This window comes from Saimiri boliviensis, chromosome 7, assembly GCF_048565385.1.
Source record: "Saimiri boliviensis isolate mSaiBol1 chromosome 7, mSaiBol1.pri, whole genome shotgun sequence".
In the NCBI taxonomy this organism is placed as follows: domain Eukaryota; kingdom Metazoa; phylum Chordata; class Mammalia; order Primates; family Cebidae; genus Saimiri; species Saimiri boliviensis.
In genome coordinates this window covers 92,484,045-92,505,654 of record NC_133455.1, presented here as the reverse complement: position 1 = coordinate 92,505,654, position 21,610 = coordinate 92,484,045, and the positions used below count along the sequence as shown (strand labels likewise).

Genomic DNA, 21,610 nt, shown 5'->3' with positions numbered 1-21,610 from the left:
TAGCTATAGTTAATAACCACAAGTAGAATAATAAAGGTACCTAATATGTCCTTAGTTTATTAACAAAGCAGTCTGTATCTGATACAGATATCAGATATCTATCCAATAAGATACATTAAAATGAACATCTAACATGGATGACTTGCAAAAGCATGCTAAGTGAAAGAAACCAGAAACAAAAGATTGCATATTATATGTTCTGTTTATATTAAATTCTAGAAAAACATTATAATAATAGAAAACAGATCAGTGGTTGTCAGGAGTTAGGAGCTAAGGAAGGTAACTGACTGAAAAGACTGCAGGGTGACTTTTGACTTTTGGGGATGATGGAAATGTTCTGTATCATGATTGTGGTGGTCATTACATGACTATCCATTTGTCAAGGCTCATCAAAATTGGTGACTTTTATTATGTGGTAAACTTTAATTATGCTGATTTAAAATTTAAAAGTAGGTTTAAGCTCCCTTCATCCAGCCAGGCATGGTGGCTCACGCCTGTAATCCAAGCACTTTGGATGCCAAGGCAGGTGGATCACCTGAGGTCGGGAGTTCAAGACCAGCCTGACCAACACCGTGAAACCCTGTCTTAAAAAAATAAAAAAATAAAAAGCTCCATTCATCCAAATTATTATACCATCTGAATCAGTCCCAATTTCATGGGAGTATTATTTGAGAGGCCTTTATTGCCCAACTTTCTTTTCTCACTCTATAAGCAAGAAAGTCTAAATGGGCCTCAAGCCTGTAATCCCAGCACTTTGGGAGGCTGAGGCAGGTGGATCATGAGGTCAAGAGATCGAGACCATCCTGGTCAACATGGTGAAACCCCGTCTCTACTAAAAATACAAAACATTAGCTGGGCATGGTGGCGGGTGCCTGTAATCCCAGCTACTCAGGAGGCTGAGGCAGCAGAATTGCCTGAACCCAGGAGGCGGAGGTTGCAGTGAGCCGAGATCGCGCCATTGCACTCCCGCCTGGGTAACAAGAGTGAAACTCCGTCTCAAAAAAAAAAAAAAGTCTAAATGATCCAAGACTCAGGATGGATAATAGGGTATTTTCTCACAGTATGTTATGTGTAAGATGGTATTCAGAGAACTGAAAGTTTTTAATCAGTTTTCAAATAATGCCAATCAGATCTCTTTTGGAATGGATGACAGCTTTCAAAATAGACTTGATGTCTAAAAGAAAGAAACTAAGAGAACAATCAAAGTGAAAACAAAACAAAACAAAACAAACAAAAAGCTACTGGGTAAAGAAACTACTGGGAACTAGAGGCTAGGGTATCAGTACTTCAATTATAAGAGGTTTTCATTTTAACAGTTTTTATGCATTAGTGTAGAAAAAACTTGAATTTTACTGAAATAAACATTTATGCAAGAAATCCTTGAGCAGTATGAATTCAGCGATTCTTAAACGTAAGGATGTATAGTTTTTCTTTTATATTGTGATAAGTAAATTAGAACTACAAGAAAATCTGAACTATATGCCTTTTCTCTTGTTACCTACTTCTGAAATGTTTACCACCCTTTTTAAAAATCTTTGGATTTGGTGGACAAAAGTGATTTAGGTCCCATTCAAGCAGCCCACCAACCTATCCCTCAGGAAAGTGGCCTAGAAGAGCAAGTACTGGCTGGCAGAAGGAAGCAGTGCTGAAACAGATTGACTAGCCAGAGAGGGAGGGAGTTCTGGGCTTCAGGCCCAGATGCCACAGGGTACCTGGCATCTCCCCCAACACAACAGCAAATCTTCAAACTCCAGGTTAGCTATCCATAGCTCCTCAAGCCTTAGTCTATGCCCACTAATGGTCTCGGAGGTAGGTAGCATAAGGGAACATTTGAGGAGTGATGTTGGGACTTCCCAGTCTTGCTTCTCATACTTAGGTGCTTGCTTCCATTTTGTGACAAGTACCATGCTAGGTTATTTACTCCTATAATTTATCAGTTTTCCCAGTGAGGCATGTATTTTCCCTATTTTTAGTTGAGGAAACTCAAACTGAGAGGAAGTTAGACACTAGGCTTGGGTTATAGATTGCAGATGGTAATGCTGGGATTTGAATCTCGGGATCTCTTGGATTATTTTCCATTATGCCAGGATGCTTCCCACTTGGCCAAACTGGCCAGAGGCAAGTTCTGTGGAGTCCCTGGCAAAGCCAGCCTGCTTTGGTGATGTTTTTCCTACCTAGGTGGACACAGTCGATGTCCCATAGAACTTTGGTTTATTTCTCTCCCATGAGAGCCACTGTTTGTTATTTTACAGAACCCAATGCTGGGCAGATCCAAGAAGGAATTGGAGAAGCTGTGAACAATATTGTGAAACATTTTCACAAACCTGAAAAAGAGGTATTTATGGGCTATAAAACTTAGTATAGTGGGACTTTTAAAGATGCTTTTGTATGTGATACATGAGGCAATATGGGGTGCTTGAATTTTCATTTGTAAGTTTTCTGGTAGCTGTAAAAACATGCTTCATGCTTCATATAGCTACCTTCAGCACTTGCTTCTCTAGTGTTTTTCTTAGACATAGATGCAGGAGATTTTTCTTTGGCACTATGTGTTATACCCCACAGAGAGGAAGCCTTACCGTATTGCTGTGTGGAGAAAATGGCCTGGTTGCAGCCCTTGAACAAGTTTTTCACCATGGGTTCAAATCTGCCCGCATCTTTCACAAGAACGTCTTCATCTGGGACTTCATAGGTAAATAAAGCAGATGTATATTACTTTAAGGTCACTGAAGCCTTTCTTGGGAAACTCAAAGACCCAGGAATCTGAAAGAATTAAGGGTTAGTGATAAGGGTATATATATTTTAAATAAATATTAAATTAGCTGGGTGTGGGAGCACATACCTATGGTCCCAGCTACCTGGGAGGCTGAGGCAGGGGCATCGCTTGAGCCCAGGAGCCCAGGGGCCCAGAAGGTGAAGGCTGCAGTCAGCCATGATCAAGCCACTGCACTCCAACCTGAGCAACAGAGTAAGACTCTGTCTCAAAAAGTATATATAATAATAATAAATAAATATCAAATAAGTACTATCTTTGTTTTTCATTCACTCAACAAATTGTAATATGCACAATATTCCAAACACTATTTGAGTTGCTCAAGATATACATTAGTAAACAAAACAGAAATCCCTATAGTTGGCAAACTTATACTCAGGTCAGTGTGGGAAACAATACACAAAAATATAACAAATAGTAATTCATATGGCAGGTCAGAAGATCTGGAAAGAAATAGAGCAGCATAAGAGGAAATAAAGTGGGGAGTGGTCTTTTAAATGGGGTGGTTTTAGGCTCTACTGAATGTCAGGGTACACTGGAGCACAGACTTCAAGTAGGTGAGGAAGTGAGCCATGTAGATATCTGGGAGGAGGGACTCCATATTGACAGCACTGCCGGTGCTAAGCCCCAAGGCAGAAATGTTTCCATGGAACCCCAAGACCAGTGTGACTGGAACACAACGAGAAAGAGAGAGAACGAGAGAGAGCAAGAGAGAGAGAGCGAGACAGAGAGAGACAGACAGAGAGAGTGAGTGAGTTAAGTATGAGATTGGGTGAGGGGGTGTTTAGTGCCAGTGCCAGGTTGTGTAGGGCCTTTATCCTGAATGGAGTTGGAAGCTGTTAGAGGGCTTTGAGCTAAGGAGTGACATGATAGAACTTTTTTGTTTGTTTGTTTGTTTGAGATGGAGTCTCACTCTGCTAACCAGGCTGGAGTGCAGTGGCCCCATCTCAGTTCACTGCAACCTCTGCCTCCTGGGTTCAAGTGATTCTCCTGCTTTAGCCACTGAGGAACTGGAATTACAGGTGCCTGCCACCATACCTGGCTAATTTTTGTATTTTTAGTAGAGACAGAGTTTCACCATGTTGGCCCCGCTGGCCCTGAACTCTGTCCTCAAGTGATCCCGCCCACCTTGGCCTCCCAGAGTGCTGGGATTACAGGTGTGAGCCACTGTGCCTGGCCAATTTTTATAAAAGGATTTCTCTGGCTCTGTATTGAACAGTACAGTAACCATTAGCCACATGTCTCTATTTAAATTTAAATGTATTTAAATCAAATGTAAATTACATTTTCTTAATAACACTGACCACATTTCAAGTGCTCAGTAGCCATGTGTAGCTACCAAATTGGACCTTGTAGATAGAGAACATTTTCACCATCACAGAAGGCTCTTTTGGGGTGTTTCTGCTCTAGCTTGCTAAGTTTTGTAATCTTTCTTTTGGTATGCAGCTCTTCTAGAATTCCTAATTTCTTTAAAAAGGCAGTTAATCATTTTGTGTTTTCTAAATAAGGCCTAGGTGAAGTAGTTCATTTCATCTAACTTAGAATAGACAAAAAAAGGAAAGTTGACAGAGCTATACCCACAGGAGTGATTTTTTTTTTTTCTTCTGGAATGCCTAGAATCTTTTTGCTTCTGCCTCTCATGTGTGTATACATGTATCTGTCTTTGTCAGATATTCATTCAGGTACATTTCAAGGATCTTGTTGCAAAGTGTTAGCCAGTCATTCTGTAACTAGAACACAGGAGGTATTATCTCAATGGCTGCCGTGTCATTGCTGGTTACTCCTAGAAGGTTCCAGTCCTAACAGAAGATGTTATTTTTCTTTTTTGCCAGTTTCTGTTTTGTGAAGGTACTTTAAAGGGAGTAAATGTTCCACTCTTCTGGAATGCAGTCTAGATTAGAAAATAAAATCCTGGGAGTGTATTTATTGTTCTGCTATGAAACATGGACCTCTGAAATCAATGACAAAGTAGTGTTACAGGCTTCAGGACTGGCTGTATGCAAAGCATCATTAGTGTTTCCATAATAAATTAAGTGATGAATCTTCCTGTATATGAAGTGTTGACATACATTGTGATATAATTCTGACTTTTTTCCTCAGAGAAAGTGGTTGCTTATTTTGAAACAACTGACCAGATTCTAGATAATGAAGATGATGTCCTTATTCAGAAATCATCCTGCAAAACCTTCTGCCACTATGTAAATGCTATTAATACTGCACCCAGGAACATTGGGAAAGATGGCAAATTCCAGATTTTAGTTTGCCTTGGAACAAGGTACAAAACCAGTTTTTTATTTTCCCTATTTTTGCTACATGTTGAACCAGGATCCAGAAAGAGTTATACTAGTTCACGCCTCTTCCAAAGTTCTCCTTTGGGTTTCTTTCTTTTTACTTTTTATTTTGAGACAGGGTCTTACTCTGTCGACCAAGCTGGAGTACAGTGGTGTGGTCTCAGCTCACTGCAACCTCTGCCTCCTCTCCTCAGGTTTCTTTAATTCACCACTACCACTACATGAGTTAGCAACCCATTTTCTCATTTTCTTTTTTTTTTTTTGTATCCTGACTGAGGGATACCTCCCAATAAGGGCCCAGACAGGAGATTTTCTCATTTTCAGGATGAGAAAATATACAATAGATGAGGCACACATAAGTTAGCAGACTTTCCCAAGGTCACACAGCAAAAATGAGACAGAGCCAGTTCACACCCAGTGCCACTTCAGAGCCCAAGCTCTCCACCGTGACTCTATACTGGCTCCAAGGATAGGTAGGTAATAAGGAGGTTACTACATAATTAGACACATATACTGTGCGTATTTACTATGTAGACCTTATATAGTGTATATATACCACTATATTTACATTCAAGAACATTTTGGGATTCTTTCTATTTAAATATGATTTTCTCTTTAAGACTATTTCCTACCCCTTTATTTTTTGAAAGTGACACGCAGGAGCAATACAATCTGTAATTTTTATTTATTTATTTATTTTTATTTTATTTTTTTTTTGAGACGGAGTTTCGCTCTTGTTGCCCAGGCTGGAGTGCAATGGCAGCGATCTCGGCTCACCGCAACCTCCGCCTCCTGGGTTCAGGCAATTCTCCTGCCTCAGCCTCCTGTGTAGCTGGGATTACAGGCACGCACCACCATGCCCAGCTACTTTTTTGTATTTTTAGTAGAGACGGGGTTTCACCATGTTGACCAGGATGGTCTCAATCTCTTGACCTCGTGATCCACCCGCCTCGGCCTCCCAAAGTGCTGGGATTACAGGCTTGAGCCACCGCGCCCGGCCGAATCTGTAATTTTTAAAACAGCTCTCAGAATTGTAGGAATTGAAACACATAGACCTTTAGATTTCTTTTTTTAAGTTATCCGTGTATTATTTGGTTTTTCTTAAACCTCAAGTTGGGGCCCCAACTTGAGACTGAAGATGGCCTAGTTGGGGATGCTCAATAAGGATGTCTTCGGAACTTAGCAGTGGGTTACTAATGTCAGGTTTGATCAGGAAACATTGAAGATGTGAGGTTTTATCCTCCTGAAACAGCTGGTTTACACAACTAAGTTCTGTATTTCTTCTTCATAAAAGGAGCCCAATTTTAGTTGTGCTTTTAAAGTTTCTTTTGAGCATGATCTTTATCTCCTTTTATCTCTATACTCTTCTGATTTATTAGACCAATGCGAACTCTTTTCTGGTTTATAAAATCTACTTAATGTTTTTCTGCTTTGATTTTGTTCCTCACCCTGTTATGTTGTATAAGTTAATAATTTAAAAAAAAAAAAAAGGCAAATCCCTGCAGTTTAGTGTAGTCTTTCTTCCAAAAGGTCAGAATGCTGTGGCATGCCTTGCCACAGAGTAACACTCCTAATAAAAAAAAAAAAAAAGACATAGAAAATGACATTCTGCCTGTTTCTAAAGGTGGTAGAATCAGAATAGAGGATGTCTTTAATGTGCATAGACTTTCTAATGTACTTTAAGAACTTCATGGGTTTTCCCTTTAGCTGTACACTGTCTCCTCACTGTCTTTTTGCCAGTAAATATTTAACTTCTTGGCTTTGATTTCCTCTCTCCTGACTTCTTTGCTTGGCTAGATTTTGTACCATCCGGCCCCACACCTTCCCATTTGAAAGCTCCACTGTGTTCCTTGTTCTGCAGCGAGGCCAGCAGTGCTCAGGAATTGTTTCTGTTTGGGTCTGTAGGGATCGCCTGCTCCCACAGTGGATTCCATTGTTAGCTGAGTGTCCTGCCATCACTCGAATGTATGAAGAGAGCGCTCTCCTGCGAGACCGCATGACTGTCAACTCCCTTATCCGAATTCTGCAGACCATTCAGGACTTCACCATAGTCCTAGAAGGATCTCTCATCAAAGGTGTGGATGTGTAACCAAACTGGCTAGAAACTTTCAGTCCAAACCTTGCTCCTTCCCCAACTAGGGGACTGATTTGGACTTGTCTGACAGTAGTGAGTTACTGCAGGGGACAGTCCAACTTATGCCCCGTTTGGAACAATCCTCACTCTACAGACAAGGCAAAATGTTGTATTGTAGTTCATTTGAACCTGGAATTTAGTATAAAATAGAGTATTTTCATGTGTTAGATGTGTGTAAATATGCTATCTTCTTTAAGAAATTATATTACTCTAATAAGATGCTTTTCTTAGATTGAATATTCCTGTGACTTAAAATAAGTAGCTTAAAAATGTTGGGGGTTGGGGGGAAGAGTGGTGCTAGCCAGGAAGAAGCCAGTAAACATGTAAATATAGTGCAACCCAGTCGGGCTTTTTTTTCCTCCAGGTATAACAAAGAAACCCAGAATGCATTGTTATGTAGTAGCCATCCATTTTGGAGTCCGATCCTTTGTATTGTGAATGCACACAGCTTTACCTACTGTACCAGTAGCCTTCACTTATATCTTTTAAGTTACAAACTGTTGTATGCATTTGAATCGTTAGTCACTTTTCCAGTCTTTTGGAAAAATCTTTCAGTCCGCACAAGATGATATAATTAAAGTATTTTAAACACTAGACCCCAGGAGCTTGGCTGAACTGGAAAGAGAACATACAAAGCCCTGAGAAGTCTGTTCAGTTGTGGGATTATAACTTCTTTACACTTTGGAAAGATTAGCCTAACTTCATTCTTGGCATTTTTATTCTTGTTATTTGAGGTACTTTGGGGAGATGTAAATTTCAGTGTTAGCAGACTCAGAGTCATAAGAACTGCAAACAGCAATTTGATTCTGTACTTTTAATTTGGCCATCTAAACTCTGTAGTGGTCTACCTCTTAAGGATAACCTCAAGTCTTGTCTTTGTTAGGGTCTAATCATCCACCTCTCCAGCGCCCATCCCCCCTGGGGTAATGGAAGGAATGTCTAAGGAGGAGGAGGGCTCTGTGTGGCTTGGAATGTTTTTGTGAAAGCATTTGTTGACCATGATAATGCAAATAACAGAAGGAGAGAGAGAATGAACTCTTTCTGGGTGTTTAAGGGCAAGCTTTACGTTCCTTTGTAGGAAGGGGAGTAATAATGTAAAACAACCGGCCCAGAGAAGCTAAAAGCCACTGGCGCACAGGCTGACAAAATTGAAGCAAAACAAGAGGTGGCAACAATTTTGAAAGACCAAAAGTTGTGAGTAACTTTCCAGTTTGATAGTTTATAAAGAACTTAAGTAAATGTTGTATTAGCTAGTTACTTTAAGCCCTCATCTTCCGGTAGGTCCTGTAACTCTAATTAGGCATTTGTACATTTTTAGCAGCAAAATTGCCTCAGCAAAGCTCTGAGTTTTATTCCCAGATGTGGCTGAAAAGCAAAGCCATGGTGTCAGTATCCTGTGCAATCTGAGGGTGCTGTGCTTTCACCAGCTGTGTTGTTAACCTTATTTCCTGGAGGAAGAAACTAATGAAACAAGTGCCTCACTCCCTTTATCAAACACTGTATTCAGCCAGGGAAGCTCCTTTTAACATGTGACCTCATACTTGAGGAAAAGGAGAGTTGACAGCTGTATTTAAAAACTCATAGAAATAAAGTTTAAGAAGATAGTTCTGGCCAGGCGCAGTGGCTCAAGCCTGTAATTCCACCACTTTGGGAGGCCAAGGTGGGTGGATCACGAGGTCAAGAGATCGAGACCATCCTCGTCAACGTTGTGAAACCCTCTCTCTACTAAAAATACAAAAAATTAGCTGGGCATGGTGGCGTGTGCCTGTAATCCCAGCTACTCAGGAGGCTGAGGCAGGAGAATTGCCTGAACCCAGGAGGCGGAGGTTGCCATGAGCCAAGATTGTGCCATTGCACTCCAGCCTGGGTAACAAGAGCGAAACTCCGTCTCAAAAAAAAAAAAGAAGATAGTTCTGGGTAGACTAGAAACTTGTTTGCCTGAAGCTGAAGTGTGTCTATAATGGTACAGCTCTTCCAGGGACATCTATCGTGGGAAATACCCAAAACCTGTTTTACACTGGGCTCCTAGTGAGTTTAGTGATCAGAGAAGATAGCAGGGTCCAACCCAGGATTTCATGCTTGTATCTTGGTAAGGCCATGCTTCTGACAGGTCTAGGCAACCAGGGGGACAACTTAGGTTAGTGTGCTAGTATCGACACACCTCATCCAGCCTTCTCACTTTGTAAATGGGAACACTTAAGGATTGGAGAGATTAAATCTTACCCTTACCCCACAGCTGGTCTCTGACAACACAAGCTCTAGAATTCATGTTTGTTTGTTTCACCAGGCTGCATGAGACTGACCTTCCAGGCATTCTTACTAATAGTCTTTCTATTATACTATTGGATCTTTATTCATCCACCTATACAAGTAAGAAATAAGGAAGAATATTTATTTAGAAGAATTAATATTCATATTTTTTTTTTGTTTTTTTTTGTTTTTTTTGTTTTTTTTTTTTTTTTTTTGAGACAGAGTGTCGCTCTTGTTACCCAGGCTGGAGTGCAATGGCGCGATCTCGGCTCACCGCAACCTCCGCCTCCTGGGTTCAGGCAATTCTCCTGCCTCAGCCTCCCGAGTAGCTGGAATTACAGGCACACGCCACCATGCCCAGCTAATTTTTTGTATTTTTAGTAGAGACGGGGTTTCACCATGTTGACCAGGATGGTCTCGATCTCTTGACCTCATGATCCACCCGCCTCGGCCTCCCAAAGTGCTGGGATTACAGGCTTGAGCCACCGCGCCCGGCCTAATATTCATATTAACACATTGCTCTCAAATTATTGGGAATTAACATCTTGTAAAAACTGGGAGCAAGCCGGGCACAGTGGCTCATGCCTGTAATCCTAGCATTTTGGGAGGTTGAGGCGGGTGGATCATCTGAGGTCAGGAGTTTGAGACCAGGTTGGCCAACATGGTGAAACCCCGTCTCTACTAAAAAAAAAACAAAAAAACACACACACATACAAAAATTAGCTGAGTATAGTGCAGGTGCCTGTAGTTCCAGCTACTTGGGAGGCTGAGGCAGGAGAATCGTTTAACCCAGGAGGTGGAGGTTGCAGTGAGCCAAGATTGTGCCACTACACTCCAGCCTGGGCAACAAGGGCAAGACTCGGTCTCAAAAAACAAAAAAACAAAAAACTGGGAGGAAAGTTGGATTGGGGGCCTATGAATAAAACCATTACTTTAAAAAGTAATGCCCCCAAAAAAGTTAGACTTAAAGTTTCATCTTCATGCTTTATGTAATATTACTATGATAGTGAAATGACTGATTAAAAAAAAATCAGAACTGTCGCATCCTCTTGGATGATGGGCCCCTTAGTCACCTTGTGAGCCCATGTACTTATTCTGTTGATACAGCCCGTGCTGTAAACATGTGGGGCCCTCTTGTGAGCTCCTTGAATGGCCAGTACCCCCATTCTTTTTAGTATTCCCAGTGGTGGTCACTCTTGGCCTTTAACAATAATAAATTTAACTTGGAAATAGTTATTTGGATCGAAGTTTGATCAATAAAAAGGATGCTTAAGCTGAGATTGGGGTTACATAAGAAATGCAGTTATAAAGAAATAAGACATGTTGGGCATGGCAGTATACACCTGTAGTCTCAGCTGCTTGGGAGGCCAAGGCAGGGGGATTGCTTAAACCCATGAATTTGGGTCCAACCTGGGTAACATAGGAAAACCCCATCTCAAAAAAACAAAGCAAAACAAAAGACTTAGTTTCTGGTTTTTTTTTTGTTTTTTTTTTTTTAAAGATGGGGTTTCACCATGATGGCCAGGCTGGTCTTGAACTCCTGACCTCAGGTGATCCACCCACCTCTGCCTCCCAAAGTGCTAGGATTACAGGCGTGAGCCACTGCACCCAGCAGGACTTAGTTTTTATGTATCTTATAACTGTCTCTAAGTCATACCAAAATTTTGAGCACAACAGTAGTAGCAGAATGCTTAGAATAAATGCTTAGACTTTTAAGCTGACTTTTGGAAGGACCATACCCACATAGAGGCATCTTTTCTGCTGTAGTAATTTTTAAAAATTAATAGGTTGTTTTAGGATCACATTTCAAAGTTTAAATAAAAAATCAATATTTAATTTTTTTCCTCCAAATAAATTAAATGCCTGGGACCATGAATATTTTTTGCATAGTAATAGCTGGTGAAGAAGTTGTTTTAAAATTAAATTGCTAAAAATATTACCTCTTGAAAAATTTATTTTCCGGATGTTTTTCATATGTCCTGAAACCCCTAATCTCGACCTTTATGACACAGTGGCATTACACTGATGTTGGAAGTATGTGTGAGATCTGTGCCCTGGTCGGGAGTCATATGCCTTAAAAATGACTGCGAGTCAGTGTGAAGTAGTATAAAGTGGAGTCCTATGTGGGGAAAAAGCAGGCTACCGGCTACAAAAGCCTCCCAACCCTCCCCACCCTGTTTTCCACTGGGAATAAGAATTTGACATGAGAAACCTTGCAGAAGTGTGGATTTCCCTCTAAAATTTAAGTGTTTCACACATTCTTGTACCTTTTGTAATCCTATGGTATTTACCTTCACATGGCATTTTAAAAAATTATTTTAATGAATTTCTATCACACTGTATGAATGATATGGGGAATACTGAATTGCTTATATTTCCCTTTTTGGCAATAAAACACTGTTATATGAAAATGTAAGTAAAAAAGAGAGGTTCAAGACTATACAACAGCTTATGTATAGTATATGTTGACATCCCTAAGGTATTTTGAAACAGGTGACAGACAAGGACCTCAAATTTCCAGGGAAATACTTATTTCACAACATTAGAAGTATAGCTCTTCATAATGAAATATCTTCTTTCTGCTAAAAATTATGATTTTTCAGTAGATTTTTCATTTAGTGAACTGTGAATATTTTCTGAGGTTTACAGAAACTAGTCTATCCTTTTCACTATGTTGAAAAGACAATCTGAACTTTATTTATATTTTAGTATTAACACACCTTCACTGATTGAGAGTCTTGAGCACTTGTCTACTTTTATAAAGTGAATCCTATTTCCAAGTCATCCATGTCTTTTGAAGTCTCTGTTTCTTATATGGTATTTATTACATTACTGTTTAGCATAAATAGGAGACAGAAAAGGATAATAAACTACTAGGTCCTTTATTCCTACTAAAATACACTTATAAATCCCTTGAATCAACTGAATTCTAAGCTTTTTGAAGGGGTTGCTGATGTAGTGTCTTCAAAAGAATCTGAGGAGAGCTTCATCTCCAAAATCTGATTAGAGCTATTTGCCCTCTCAAGGACAAGATAAAGATTGGCTTCAGAGATATATCACATCAAGCTAGAGTGGGGGGGAAAAAACTAAAATAAAATTTTTCCTCATTCAAAGGGATCCAGGATATCCTTCGGTTATGTAGGAGGGAATCATGCTTGTTCCAATTACCTAAATGTACTTGTGTGTGAATCCAATCTTTATTCTAAACACCAAATCTTGTCAACAGTAGAGAGGTATAGTAAGGAGTTCCTGTTTGTCAATCAAACGAGGGTGTGAAACATAAAGAAAGAATGCTCTGTGTTACACTTGAACCATGTATAAATGTACCCTGTGTATCTTTCTTTTTAAATTAGCATTTCTGCATTTAAATTATATTGTTTTTCTTTGTATTGTTAACAAAATGCATCAGAACTGGATTTTTTTCTCATCTGAACATAATATAAAATTTAAAGAGTATTGTGATATTAAGCACTTTAACATACATATCAGACAAACTGACGTGGGTTTTTCAGGTTTGGGAGTACATTTAAATATGACTTTTCATGCTTTGTTCTTTACAAATAAAACTGTGGGATTGATACTTTGCTTTGCTTCATTGTTGTAGAATCTTGATGGTGTTTCATAGGATAAGAGACTTAAGAAAGCAGAGAGATCAAACCAAAACCATTATGTAGAAAAATAGAGCCTCCTGGTTAAGGGGTGAAAATTTGAACCCTACCTCACACCATACAAAAAAAATCAGTTCTTTGTGTCTTAACAACCTAAATATGAAAGGTAAAACATAATTTTTAGTAGAAAATATGAATATATACTTACTAACTTGGGAAAGGAAAGTTTTCTTAAGCAAGACATTTAAATTATGAAGGATAAATGTGATAAATTTGACTATGTTCACAGGTGCTTTGCTGTAGAAAAAAATTGACTATATAAAAAATAAGAATTTCTGGTCATCAAAATATATCATTAAAAAGGAAAAGGCCACAAGCTACAGACTAGGCAAATATTTTTTCAATTCATAATCAGTATGTAATCTGAAAATAATGAGCATTTTGGTCCATAGTAAAAATAGAAGGCAAACATTGATTGATTCCACAGTGAACATGGATTGGTTTCCTACTACATGGTGTTTTTGTTTTGTTTTTTTGTTGCCGTGACTCGGATACAAACCCTACTATATGTTAAGCATTACTTTAGGTTTTGGGTATACAGCATTTTAAAAATACACATGAAATTCCTGCTCCTGCTCTCATGGAGTTTATATTCCAGTGGAGGAGTTACATAATAAACATGAGTAATACATATAGTAGTTAGATAATAAATAATAGCAGCTGGACTTGGTGGCTCACGCCTGTAATCCCAACACTTAGAGAGGCCAAAGCGGGTAGACCACCTGAGGTCAGGAGTTTGAGACCAGCCTAGCCAACATGGTGAAACCCTGTCTCTACTAAAAATAAAAAAATTAGCCGAGTGTAGTGGCACATGCCTGTAATCCCAGCTACTCAGGAGGCTGAGGCAGGAGAATCTTGAACCTGGGAGGCACTTGAACCGTGCCACTGCACTGCAGCCTGGAGACAGCAAAAAAAAAAAAAAAAAAAAAAAAAAAAAAAAAAAAAGATGGACAGTGTCTTTGTTCTTTCAGGCTTTGATAAGAAAATACTAGCCTGAGGCCGGGCGCGGTGGCTCACGCCTATAATCCCAGCACTTTGGGAGGCTGAGACGGGTGGATCACGAGGTCAAGAGATCGAGACCATCCTGGTCAACATGGTGAAACCCCGTCTCTACTAAAAATACAAAAATTAGCTGGGCATGGTGGCACACGCCTGTAGTCCCAGCTACTCGGGAGGCTGAGGCAGGAGAATTGCTTGAACCCAGGAGACGGAGGTTGCGGTGAGCCGAGATTGCGCCATTGCACTCCAGCCTGGGTAACAAAAGCGAAACTCCATCTCAAAAAAAAAAAAAAAAGAAAAGAAAAGAAAATACTAGCCTGGACAACATAGGGAGACCCCTTTTCTACAAATAATCAAAAAATTAGCCAGGTATGGTGGCTCACACCTGTTGCCCCAGATACTTGGGAGGCTGAGGTGGGAGCATTGTTTGAGCTCAGGAGGTTGAAGCTGCAATGAGCCATGATCATGCCACTGCACTCCAGCCTGGGTGACAGAGCAAGACCCTATATCTAAAAAAAATACCATATGCTTGGGGGTGTGACTTATAAACAGTAAACAGCATTTATGTCTCATAATTGTGGTGGCCAGGAAGTCCAAGAACAAGGTGCTAATATCTGCTGAGAGCCTATTCCTCACAGATGGTGCCTTCCTCTGTGCACTCACATGGTGAAAGGGGTAAAGCTCCTTTGGGCCTCTTTTATAAGGGCACTAAGCCGATTCGTCACCTCCCAAATGGCCCTTTTTTTTTTTTTTTTAAGATGGGGTTTTACCATGTTGGTCAGGCTGGTCTTGAACTCCCGACCTCGGGTGATCCGCCTGCCTTGGCCTCCAAAGTGCGTGGATTACAGGTGTGAGCCACCGCGCCCAGTCTGGCCAGTCCCCGATCTTAATACTATCACATTGGAGATTAGGTTTTAACATACAAATTTTGATGGGATACAAACATTATGACCATAGCAGTTATCAAGCTCATATGCTGCTTATTCTGACCAAGGATCTGGTGGAACATGTTTGCAGCAGAGGCCTCGGGTCCTGAAAGAAATAAATCTGCCAGGCCCAGGACTAAGTACTCTATGTCAGAATGTATGCTCTTTGAAAGAAATTCAGGAGAATGCAAAGATAAGCCACAGACTGGTAGAGAATATTAGCAACACACATATCTGACAGAGAACTTGCATTCAGAGTATAGAATGAACCTTCACAATTCAATAATAAGATAAACAGCCCAACAACAAAAAAAGGGCAAATGATTTGAATATACACTTTACCAAAGAAAAAAATAAAAGGATGTCAAAAAGCACACAAGACTGGACACAGTGGGTCACACCTGTAATCTGAGGTGGGTGGATCACTTGAGGTCAGGAATTTGAGACCAGATCGGCCAACATGGTGACCTCATTTCTACTAAAAATACAAAAAATCATCTGGGTGTGGTGGTGTGCGCCTGTAATCCCAGCTACTTGGGAGGCTGAGGCAGGAGAATCACTTGAACCCGGGAGGCAGAGGTTGCAGTGAGTCAAGATTGCACCATTGCACTCCAGCCTGGGCAAAAGAGCAAGACTCCATCTCAAGAAAAAAAGAAAAAGAATTACCTAATTCTCATATATTGTAGTTTATTTTTTATTTTTATTTTTTGAAGCAGAGTCTTCTCTGTTGCCCAGGCTGGAGTGCAGTAGCGCAATCTGGTCTCACTGCAACCTCCACCTCCCAGGTTCAAGAGATTCTCGTTCCTTGGCCACCTGAGTAGCTACAACTATGGCGTGCCGCCACGCCTGGCTAATTTCTCTACCTTTAGTAGAGTCGGGGTTTCACCATGTTGGCCAGGCTGGTCTCGAACTCCTGACCTCAAGTGATCCACCCACCTCGGTCTCCCAAAGTGCTGGGATTACAGGCGTGAGCCACTGCCCTTGGCCTCATATATTTTAAAGCAATGCCTGGCACACAGTAAGAACACAAAAAAATGTTACCTCCGGAAAAAAAAAAAAAATCCTACTTCTGAATTGAGTCTCACCTGAATATTTCCCTCCCACCTTCACCTCTGGATTTCAGTCATTCCCCTTCCCACAGGATTTGCACCACTGTTCCTCCTTTATCACACTAGTCACAGTTTTTAACCTTGGGTAGCTATAAATTCCTTTGACAATTTAAGCGGAAAGCTATGAACAACCATCCCCAGGAAAACGCACCTATGCGCACACACACTCTTATGTACAATTTCGGGGTGTCCGTAGAACTCTAACCTGCCTTTTTAGATTCCTGATTTAAATGGACATAAATGTCAAAGACTCCTTATTCCTTTAGAGCAGCAAACCTTAACAAGTCACAGGAAATTCCCAGAGCAGATACTGCAAGGATCAGAGTCCAAAGGAGGCGTCACCAGTCTGAGCTCATCTGAGATGCAAATTGTCTTTCTCCCAGGCGGAGAGAGGACATTCATTGTTCCTTCCTGACTGCATTTTCACAGCCGACCCTTCACCCTACTGGGGGAAGGGTGCTATGAGGATGAGGGCAGGGAGGAGGTCGGTTACCAAATGAAAGAATGGGGCTGCAGGAGATTCTAAGATCATTTATAAACTTCTGCAGCCCTGCTAACCTACATGCTTGTGAGTCATCTCATCTCTGTCTCCCAGTTGGTAATCAACAAACTTGTACTACCATAGTGACCTACACTTCTGTTTTCTGCCGAAGGAAAGGGTGATAACACGGGAGGCTGCTCCCCCACCCCACCCTTTGAGAAAAAGAGGAAGACCGGCCAGTATAAAGGTGGCAAATAGCCTTGCCACTTCCCATAAGTTCTGTAACCTCCGTGAGCCTCCATTTTGCCGTTAGAATGAGAATAGTAAAACAGACCTCATACTTTTGTGTGAAAGGGAGGGAACTGCAAATCGCCTGCCCCTAGTAGCACCCAATAACTGCCAGCTGCTGCTGCTTGATATTACATTGCACCTGAAAGGATGACAGACCTGCTTGCTAAAGCCGGCTGTGAGCTTGAGGTCTGCTGGAAAGAAAAGCAGAGTGCAGGGAACTGCGTGGGACAGGGCCTGTCTGTCTTATACTTTCACTCTAGACAGCCCTTTGCCTTTTAAATGTCCAGGAAAAGCGTCTCAGATCTTCAGGGGCTTCCCTGTATCCCTCCCTTTAACTGGGGTTCAGATGCCCTCACCTACAGACAGTTCCGTCGTAAGGCCAAAATGATTGGATTCAAAGGATCTGGAAGATTGATCCAGCCCTTTATTCTGATTAGAAACACTCCCAGAGGTGACGTGATTTGCCCAAAGTCGCGCAACTTCCTGGAACCAGAAACCAATCAGAAGATTTCCAGGTCGGTGTTCTTTCCTCGGTGATCGGGTTACCTCCCAGCCTTAGGATTTGCTTTTGAAAGAAAAGGAGAGGTCACAGACTGGAGAGGCATTGAAGGAAAAATTATTTGAATTTGGCAACTGCTTGAGGCAGTGGCGGGGGAGGGGGGAATGAGAGGTGAAGGGCGATAAAATGTCCCCCCCACACACACAAATAATGTGAACAATTTTAAATTGTTTTACTTTAGGAGATCATGGATTTTAGTGACTGCGTCTTCCGGTGTTGGGGCGGGGGCTGATAACTTACCTGTTTACACAGCCAAGTTAACAATACTCTGCATTGTTTACCTAACGCAGAGTAGGTACTGAATAACTACTTGTGGCATGGATGACTGCATGACTGGATGCACTCCGTTCCATCAGAGAGATAGATGAGGATTTGCAGAGCCAGGCCCCACCTGAGAGGCATGTAAGTTCTTTCCGGTTCTTCTCGGTAATGGCTCTGCAGTGAATATCTTTTGTTCATAAATTCTTGATGCATCTCTTGATTATTTCCTTATGATATTTTCCTAGAAGTGGGATTACTGGGTTGAAGCGGATGAACAAATTTAAGGCGCTTAATGCCGAACTCCTCCAGCATTATAAAAATGAGTCCGCTTCCCAGCAAGCTGGCCCAAACACGCTATTATCAGGCTTCATTTTTGTTTTTTTATTTTTGTGCCCTCTTGATAGAACAAAAATCATATCTCATTTGATTTGCATCTCTTTGGGGACTAATCAGATCGAGATTGAACTCGTTTTGAAGAAACACTCTAAGGAGTCCAGAGAAATCCTGTGTGGGGCAGGAGACCCATGGCACTAGGCACATTCCTCCCACTGAGGTGAAACCAAAGGGTGTCTATTGTTTGGTGTGATTTAACCTTAAGATGGAAGCATCTGAGCCTTGCTAGAGGCTTTCTCAGAACAAGGGCTGGGGGTGGGGAGCTGTGACTTATCAGCTTCCCTATGTTTATTTTCATTTCCTGATGGAGAGTAAATCTTATAAACGAATGAAAAACGTGTGGACTTACCTTTAAAGACTACAAGGAAAAAGGGAACTGGGCAAACGATTGCAGCTCCAAGTCCTGGAAAGGCAGGATGGGGAGTGGGGAATTTAGAAAGAAATTTCCAAGAGATGGCAGATAGGTCCCTGGGGGTCTGTGGCCAGACTGGAGAGGGAGAGACTGAGCTAGAGGCTGTGGAAAGCTCTAGAAACTTTGTACTAGAAGGCCTACTGTTGGTTGCAGAGCTTACATGGCCAGGGATCCCCGAGGACCTGGAAGGGGTTTTTAATGGACTTTTGAGAATCAAAGTGAACTGCCAGGGACAAACAAGAATGGCGAGGACATAGAAGGAGTTGTGCACCTCAGGCTGGAAAATTGCTCTAGGGGTGGTGAGAAGGTAGCTGCGGCGCTTTCCAAGAGAAGAGGGCGCGGGCGCGGTGGCTCACGCCTGTAATCCCAGCACTTTGGGAGGCTGAGGCGGGTGGATCACGAGGTCAAGAGATCGAGGCCATCCTGGTCAACATGGTGAAACCCCGTCTCTACTAAAAATACAAAACATTAGCTGGGCGTGGTGGCGCGTGCCTGTAATCCCAGCTACTCAGGAGGCTGAGGCAGGAGAATTGCCTGAACCCAGGAGGCGGAGGTTGCGGTGAGCCGAGATCGCGCCATTGCACTCCAGCCTGGGTAACAAGAGCGAAACTCAGTGTAAAAAAAAAACAAAAAAAAAAACAAGAGGAGAGAGCAATGGTCAGCTGGAAGCTTTCCTTGGAACAGCGAAGACTTTGCCCCCATCCAGAGCCAGGAGCTGTCTCTGCTCTTAACTTAAGCACTGAGTTCTTTGTAAAAGAACCCAGGAGGATAACTGATTTACAAATGTTTATGGACAATTTTATTTACCAATCTAGCTCTCATTCTCAACTAAATGTATAGTCCTAATTATAGTCATCAGCATTTTCTTGATAATAAACCTACAGGATGTATTTTATAGTTTTTGTTTTTTTGTTTTTTTTTTTAACTTTGTGGAGAGTTTATTTTCTTGATTGCTTTAAATTTCCTGTTACAGTCTTGTATTTAACAATCGGCTTCTAACAGTTTAGCAATCTATGAAATATTTTGTACCGTTTTATTCTAAAAGGGCTTAAAGTCAAATAAAAATCAGTATTTTTATTTTTTTGAGACGGAGTTTCACCCTTGTTGCCCAGGCTGGAGTACAGTGGTGAGATCTCGTCTCACCACAACTTCCGCCTCCTGGGTTCAAGCGATTCTCTTGCCTCAGCCTCCTGAGTTAGAGGCATGCCTCACCATACCTGACTAATTTTGTATTTTTAGTAGATACGGGGTTTCTCCATCTTGGTCAGGCTGGTCTTGAACTCCCGACCTCAGGGGATCTGCCCACCTCGGCCTCCCAAAGTGCTGGGACCACAGGCATGAGCCACTGCACCAGGCAAAAATCATTATTTCTTAGAGGTTTAAATGAGTGATGTCAACACCCTTTGAAGTGATGGATATGTTAATACCCTAATTAGATCATTATTGTATGCCTATATCAAAATCTCATACTGTACCAAATAAATATATACAATTATTGTGTATCAGTTAAAAATAATAAAAGCAGAAAACCCAAAATTTTAAAAAACCTTGTCACACTTCAAAGTCATGTGGCACATTAAAAAATAGTTTATCCTGCTTCACCCTGGAGTGGTGAATTTCATGGAACTGGGCAAATCCAGAATCTGTGTTTTCAAAAACTGCCCAGGTTGGTGGTGCACAGTGGCTCACCCCTATAATCCCAGCACTTTGGGAGGCTGAGGCTGGCAGATCACGAGGTCAAGAGATGGAGATCATCTTGATTAACACAGTGAAACCCCGTCTCTACTAAAAATACAAAAAATTAGTTGGGCATGGTGGCACACGCGGGTAGTTCTAGCTACTCAGGAGGCTGAGGCAGGAGAATCGCTTGAATCTGGGAGGTGGAGGTTACAGTGAGCCAAGATCACTTCATTGCACTCCAGCCTGCACAACAGAGCGAGACTCCATCTCAAAAAAAGAAAAAAAAAAAAACACCAAGGTGATTCCCAAATTGCTGCAACAAAGACCAATCTGGGGAAGTTGTGATCTAAATGCTTATCTATATTTTTGTATGTTTGTTTTTTTCAAAATTAATGTAAAAAATATGAGGTTGGGCACCGTGGCTCACGCCTGTAATCACAACACTTTGGAAGGCTGAGGTGGGTGGATCGCTTGAGCTCAGAAGTTTGAAACCAGCCTGGGCAACATAGTGAAACGCTGTCTCTACCAAAAATTCAAAAATTAGCTGGGCACAGTGGTGCATGCCTATAGTCCCAGCTACTCCAGAGGCTGAGGCAGGAGAATCCATTGAGCCCGGGAGGTGGAGGTTGCAGTAAGCTGAGATGAAGCCACTGTTCTCCAGCCTTGGTGATAGGAGTGAAACACTGTCTCAAAAAAAAAAAAAGGAATGTTTGTTTGATGAATTTGCCTGTCATCTTTGTGCAGGGACTGTGTTAATCTCCTTTGTTACTTTTCCAATTTTAGTATATATGCTGCCAAAGCAGGCACTTTGTTTTTTAATGGCGTTTGGAAGTGATAGTTTAATTTTTTTTTTTTTTTTTTTTTTGAGGCGGAGTTTCACTCTGTTGCTCTGGAGTGCAATGGCACCATCTCAGCCCACTGCAACCTCCATCTCCCAGGTTCAAGCGATTCTCCAGCCTCAGCCTTCCAGTAGCTGGGATTACAGGAGCCCGCTACCATGCCCAGTTAATTTTTGTTTTTAGTAGAGACAGGTTTCACCATGTTGGCCAATCTGCTCTCAAATTCCTGACTGCAGGGGATCCACCCGCCTTGACCTCCCAAAGTGTTGGGATTACAGGCATGAGCCACTGCCCCCAGCTAATTTTTTTAAAAATTTAAGTAATGGAGGCCAGGTGTGATGGCTCACACCTGTAATCCCAGCACTCTGGGAGGCTAGGGTGGGAGGATTGCTTGAGAATTAGGAAGTGGAGTTTGCAATAAGCCATGATTGCATCACTGCACCTCAGCCTGAGCAACAGAGGGAGATCCTGTCTCAAAATAAAATAAAATAAAATAATACATCGGGCATGGTGGCTCATGCCTGTAATCTCAGCACTTTGGGAGGCC

The 21,610-nt window shown here is 41.5% G+C and overlaps 2 protein-coding genes and 1 non-coding gene across 11 annotated transcripts in view; 2 read left to right on the top strand and 1 right to left on the bottom strand.

Moving 5' to 3' along the window:
- Positions 1-13,023, top strand: part of DENND5B (DENN domain containing 5B) — a 207,736-nt gene extending 194,713 nt beyond the window's left edge. For 5 of the 8 annotated variants that reach the window (XM_074403024.1, XM_074403023.1, XM_074403026.1 and 2 more), the window contains 5 exons: positions 2,253-2,335; positions 2,563-2,689; positions 4,871-5,045; positions 6,967-7,136; positions 8,274-13,023. In XM_074403024.1, coding sequence (XP_074259125.1) covers positions 2,253-2,335; positions 2,563-2,689; positions 4,871-5,045; positions 6,967-7,136; positions 8,274-8,293 — 575 coding nt within the window. In that variant the 3' untranslated portion in view covers positions 8,294-13,023. Of the gene's footprint in view, positions 1-2,252; positions 2,336-2,562; positions 2,690-4,870; positions 5,046-6,966 lie in introns of all 8 variants that reach the window. The other 3 variants (XM_039472384.2, XM_039472383.2, XM_074403028.1) reach the window with 1 other exon arrangement.
- A 2,726-nt stretch (positions 13,024-15,749) lies between these two features.
- Positions 15,750-21,610, top strand: part of SINHCAF (SIN3-HDAC complex associated factor) — a 94,553-nt gene continuing 88,692 nt past the window's right edge. The window contains exons 1-2 of one of the 2 annotated variants that reach the window (XM_074403031.1): positions 15,750-17,434; positions 17,769-17,880. The gene's annotated coding sequence lies outside the window, so the exon portion shown is untranslated. Of the gene's footprint in view, positions 17,881-21,610 lie in introns of both variants that reach the window. The other variant, XM_074403030.1, reaches the window with a different exon arrangement.
- Positions 20,924-21,027, bottom strand: LOC120365159 (U6 spliceosomal RNA). The gene has a single exon (XR_005580175.1). It is a non-coding gene; the product is annotated as a U6 spliceosomal RNA (small nuclear RNA).